The sequence below is a fragment of the Silurus aristotelis genome (genome assembly GCF_946808225.1).
Source record: "Silurus aristotelis genome assembly, chromosome: 6".
Lineage (NCBI taxonomy): Eukaryota > Metazoa > Chordata > Actinopteri > Siluriformes > Siluridae > Silurus > Silurus aristotelis.
This window is the reverse complement of record NC_139579.1, coordinates 10,510,185-10,515,993: the sequence shown is the minus strand read 5'-3', so window position 1 is coordinate 10,515,993 and position 5,809 is coordinate 10,510,185. Positions and strand designations below refer to the sequence as shown.

Sequence of the window (5,809 nt, the reverse complement as noted above, 5' to 3'; positions counted from 1 at the left end):
CTTAAAAAAAACCCTGCTTTTACACTCAGGAAGGGGTGAAAGGGGAAACTATGTAGTTCTGTCTCTCTGGCCTCCGCCCTACAACAACGACTGGTCACTGAGCAACCTCATGTTTGCATGGAAACCAATAACAGTCCCTGGCCACAATGTGCTAAGCAGTGAGGAAAGCAAAATTATATCTCAAAACAAAATTCTGGAAAAAACAAGGCATGGACTGGAAAAAAAAAAAAAAAACTCAATCATGTGTTCAAATTTGTTAACACTTATCCTCAAAATACACGGTGACTAATCAGTGGGTTTCCAGTCTCTTGCACTATTTTAGACACCACAGCGTCTACAGCAGTGTGTCTGTAGTGTTATGTGAACTCAAGAGTCTAGAACATTCTAAAGAGTCTGCACAGGGGTGTGAGGACAAAGTTTAATTCCAGTACAACTGCCAAGTAAGCACAGGCAACTTCAATTTACAGAAAACTTAAAGTAGTTTCATGTTTTTCAGGTTTCTAGGTAATACATTTCCTTGTCCATTTTTCTTTCCTTAATATAAGACAGTGATATTATAATTAAATTGTAAATAATTCAGAAGTCACCTAGCCTCTTGGGGGCATGTGCCAAAAAACTGTGTGTAGATCAATTTATTTTAAATACGTACAAACTAGAAATAAGCCCCTGTTAGGAATTGCATTCCACAAACCTTAAAAACCCTGAAATCTTGGAAGCTATAAAGTAAAGTATGCAGGGCAAAGAGTAGAATGTAATAAATTACATGCCATGCCCACTTTCCCACTGGACTTTTACCTCAAAGCCTGTGCACTGAGAGATTACGGCAGACAGGTTTGTCAATGTATCATCCGATCTCCCCCCTTTTTAATTTTTTTTCTCTTTCTCTTTTATTAACACACACATATACAATGTTTTTTTCCAGTTTCAAAAGAATGGGTACAATTAAAGGACAACATCATTATTAATGCACAAAAGTGTAAATACTCGTCTATTCATTTTCGGACACCCGTCTTCTTCAAGTGTAACTGATAACACTGTTCGCAGGCGATGGACAGACCAACCACTAAAGACACAAACTCCTCAAAGCTCACTTCTCCATCTCGATTTGTGTCCAGGTCCCTCATTATCTTGTCCACTGTACCAGGGTCCTTTTGAGACTGTAGGAAAGAAAGCCAAATGCGAGGTGAACATATGAGTGAAACCATCCAACCAAACCCAACCTGACCACCATAACTGAAGACTTTGTTTGAAGAAGTGCAAAAGTCTAATAACCTCTTATAAAGCAAAAGACATTAAAATAAAGAATGTAGCTGTAGGAGCCTTACAAGGGATCTCACATGAATAACCCTACACAGTCATAATTCTCTACAGTCTTCATACCGTATGGTTTGTCATATAAAATTCCTCAAACCTTCCTTCCTTGTTATGGAAAGAGTGAGGATGACAGATGCTTATTACCTTGAGGAAGTTGGAGAGCTCGTTCTCCATCAGGTCCCTGAGCTCACGCCGGCTCAGGGTGTTGGTGTTTCCCTCTTTGGATGCATAGCGGTGGAACACCAAAATCAGGGACTCCATCGCTTTTTCAAGGTCGGATGGCATGGCTGTGGTGGTTCTGTAAATGTGTGTGAGATAGAAAAAGAGAGACAGAAAGAGAGAGAGAGAGAGAGAGAGAGAGAGAGAGAGAGAGAGAGAGAGAGAGAGAGAGAGAGAGAAAGAAAGAAAGAAAGGGAACAATCCAAAACGTAAGACAACTTATATAAATACACTGTAGTTATTAAGCTACTGCTTAGACTGAATTACTGAAAAAGAACTTAAGTACTTGGTAATGCCAAGCAAGCAATCCTACACACACATGCAGAACATGAACAAGTACACATATATCAACTTCAAAGAAAGAAAGAAAGAAAGAAAGAAAGAAAGAAAGAAAGAAAGAAAGAAAGAAAGAAAGAAAGAAAGCCTTTCTTCGAATGAAGAATTACTGTGTGGAAAAACACTGCAGAAGGACAACCACTGGAAAATAAGCAGGAGGGAATTTTGTAGGAGAAAAAAAGAATAGAAATGCCAGTGATTATACAAAATATATTCTTATTTTTGAAAAGGTTCTTAGATATTCTTTGGCATCTCAAGTACAAGTTTTAGCGCTTACAACTGAAGAAAGCGAGGGATAAAGAGAAAAAGGAAAACAGAGGACAAAAAGCAGGGAAGAAATGAGTAGAAATACAACAAATACATAATAAGAATAAATTATATAGAGGAGGAAAAGTAAGTGAATGCATGGAAAAGAGGAGATGAGACAAAGACAGAAGGAGAGAGAAAGAGAGACAGAGACTATGTTCAGAGCTGTGCGCTCACTAAAATAACACACAAAATCGACTTTAAACAAATACAAGAATAAAAACACAAACAGGTCTATTATGAGTTCTAGTTACACAAAGGATCACAAATGTAAGCAAATTCATAAATGTGTTTCAAAATAAATTAGCAAATTTTGGCTTGTGGCTAAATATAGGTAACAACAGAAAAAATACTCTGTAATGTAATATCCAGTTTACGCCCTGTGAACACTCTTCCAAATATTAAACCCATTCATAACACAGATAGGCAGCACAATCTTACCAAGCTGTTGTGTGAAGAAAACCAGAGAACAGCAGAGGCGTGCTGGAAAAGTGTAGTGTGTTGGACTGTGGGCTTGTGACTTTATAGCCTGGACCCGCCCTTTTGTAGGAAACTGAGGGAGTCATCAGAGTGAAGCAATGCCATGATGATAACTACAGTGCCTGTCTACTCAAAAGTGTACAAGTGTGTACAGATCAAGTAAAAAGAAAATAGTTATGTAGGTTGTGATTGTGCAAAAAGTGTCTGATTAATGTGTCAAAAGACGCAGCCATGTGAAAGTGTATCCTTACAGTGTTGCGTAACACTGTACTTAGTCACTCAGTTGTATAACAGAACTCAGTTGGGCTGAAGTGGACCTGAAAGGGAACTACCTGCATATGCTTTTATTTTTTATAAATACAGGTACAAGCACAAAAAATACAAATTCAAAGGGACTGTGTTCAAACAAGTATTAAAATCAATGGTGTCACGTGTGCATCCGTACCTTACTGCTACTTGAGTTTTTTAAATTGCCATAAAAAAAATGCTGCCTTTTGCAAGCATCCTATTGGCAACATGATTCTTATCTTAACAACAGCATATTATTATTATTATTATTATTATTATTATTATTATTATTATTATTATTATTATTATTATTATTATTAAAAGCTCATTGGGTTTCTCAGCTACCTACTGCTACCTATTGAACTGCTATAAAATAAACTGGATCTCAAGCTCAGAAAGAAATCTCCAACTTGCAAAGTTCTTGGCCAAGTTTTACAAGGAAAAGTGATTCAGTTGTATGTTTGGAGAAACAAACTGTCCAGATGCCAATAGTGTGTAAAGCAGTTATTAATACTAAAGGAGGATTTTTCAATCAAAATAAAGTGTAACATCCGTATGTTTATATATTTTTTTGGTTAAAGTAAATCTTTATACTGTTAAACATAAAGAACATCCACGTGTCACTCAAAAACCATAAAAGACTAGATGTTTCCACACTTTTAACAGGCCAGTGTTTTAGCACTTTTAACAATTATTTTCCAGAATTACCAGGGATGGGTACTTTATATTGCAATATTAATATGCAGTGATTATTTTACTTCTACTAACTGCTTATCTTAATAGCATATTTGCTAGTTCCACTATAGACCTCTCATATTTTCATCTAACACTGATTCATTTTAGGGGGATTTTGTTGTGGGATGCGACGAGGCAGCAGGAAGACATAAATACATTTATTTTTACTGGGTTTTATCTGTGAAGTGTCAGAAAACGAGTTATTTTGCCTCAGCAGACTGTGACCAATTTGTTGTCTCTATTTCAATGAGTATTCACATTCAAACATGTTTTTTAGAACAAACACACACACACACACACACACACACACACACACACACACACACACACACAAACAAACAAACCCCCCCAAAAAATGCTATCAGTCAAAATTCATTGAAATTCCCTGTTCCTGTACTAAAGTCAAACCAACATTCAATTCAATTCAATTCATTTTTATTTGTATAGCGCTTTTAACAATGAACATTGTCTCAAAGCAGCTTTACACAAATAATGCGGTGATTAAAAATGAATATGTTCTTTATGAGTAAGTTTGTCCCTGATGAGCAAGCCGGTGGCGACTGGCGACTGTGGCAAGGAAAAACTCCCCGAGATGGCATAAGGAAGAAACCTTGAGAGGAACCAGACTCAAGAGGGAACCCATCCTCAACATGGCTGCTCATGCTGTGAAGAATTAGTAAAGTTCCCTTTCTCTACTTTTAAACAGATCTATAGCAGTACTGGCTTTAGGTTAATTCATATGACTTGACATTAACATTAAAAAGACTTAACACTGACCCACTATTTTGAGAAAAGTATCATTACCGTTAAAGCTATCGTTAATGCTAACAGGCCAGTTTTTTGCTAAAATTATTTGCTATTGTACAGTACACTAGCTACCTTGTTTTTAATGCTGCTTGCTAACTCGTTGTAACAACTTGTTGTTGTTTTCAGTCACAAATATAGAATGAATATTTTAGGTTCACCCTGAGCTTAGTCTATAGTTTTTTACCAAACGCCACAAGTCGTGCAGAATTTTACAGCCCACGCAATTTCCAGTAGCCTCTGCTTAGTCTTCTGTGACCACAACCACACCCTCCCCACACACACTATTTACATTTTCTACGGGTCCCTAGTCAGTATAAAGTACATCTCCAGCACAACAATCATGCAGTTTTTTCTCAGGAAATCCAATATCCATCTTCAGTCATTCCTAATGCATTGAATTTTGAGCCAATATTCTGAATGCAGAACTGAAAAACATTCTATCCACTGACACTATGAATATCATATCTTAATTTAACAAGAAACTGCTTCAGATTAACTTTTATTTTCAGATACAATGCATTATAATGAGCACTAAAACAAGATTTTCCAAAACCAAGCTCTTTGTGAGATTTTATTTTTTTTTTAATATTCACTGGTCTTCAGTTACACTGATGGAATTTGTGAAATCGCCATCTGAAGCTTTAGAGATCTTTAGATATTTAATTTTTCCTTCTGCGCATTTCACCCAGTTTGCAGGGCACTGCAAAAATTCCATTCCTTGTTCTTCTGAAACGTAAATATATTTGCTGTTCATCCAAATAATTGAATAAAAATACAATTTAATTTTGTAAAAAACTGTGAATTCTCTAAAAATATAATTGATGAAGTTGTGGCTGTATGTTACTTTTCTACTTAAAGAATGCACTTCTACACAATCCTTATTTAGGTAAAAAAAATTAATTTGATGCTTTCTGTACATACTAATTAATAAATTCTCTCTTTCAGGACCCTCTACTGACCCTCTACAGTCAAAAACCTAAAGGAAATGCTGTTCAGGAGTAAATTAAATGCTTAACCTAATAACTACTGCTTCTGTATCATAAAATAAATTCAATGTCATTAAACAATTTTTCCTGCAAATAATGTAATCAGATATTTTTTGTACAAACCACAGCTGATTATATTGTCAAACGCCTTTACACAGACAGAATTAGAAATGTCATACTATCTGCAGTTTTTGAAGCTTTATTTACACAGGTTTAAAAATGGTGTATTGTCTTGTATGTTTAAAGAGAAAGAGTATAGAAAGGTCTTGTTGGGTGTTTCTGTTATACAGTAGTTAGTGCTCCAGGGAAGCACAATCGGTAAACCAGCAACATTTCAA

At 35.9% G+C, this 5,809-nt stretch overlaps 1 protein-coding gene across 1 annotated transcript; it reads right to left on the bottom strand.

Moving 5' to 3' along the window:
• Positions 1–404: 404 nt before the first annotated feature.
• s100a10a (S100 calcium binding protein A10a) lies at positions 405–2,728 on the bottom strand. The gene is made up of 3 exons (XM_083545645.1): positions 2,617–2,728; positions 1,459–1,612; positions 405–1,157 (listed from the first exon to the last, which is right to left on the bottom strand). The coding sequence occupies exons 2-3, from the start codon at positions 1,597–1,599 to the stop codon at positions 993–995; spliced, it is 306 nt and encodes a 101-aa protein (XP_083401771.1). The 5' UTR covers positions 1,600–1,612; positions 2,617–2,728; the 3' UTR covers positions 405–992.
• Positions 2,729–5,809: the final 3,081 nt, after the last annotated feature.

Bases quoted from the DNA above. Each gene is read 5' to 3' on its own strand.
- s100a10a (XM_083545645.1), bottom strand. From the start codon at position 1,599: ATGCCATCCGACCTTGAAAAAGCGATGGAGTCCCTGATTTTGGTGTTC. The intron at 1,158-1,458 runs GTAATAAGCATC...TCTTTCCTACAG, and splicing joins AGCTCTCCAACTTCCTCAAG to TCTCAAAAGGACCCTGGTAC.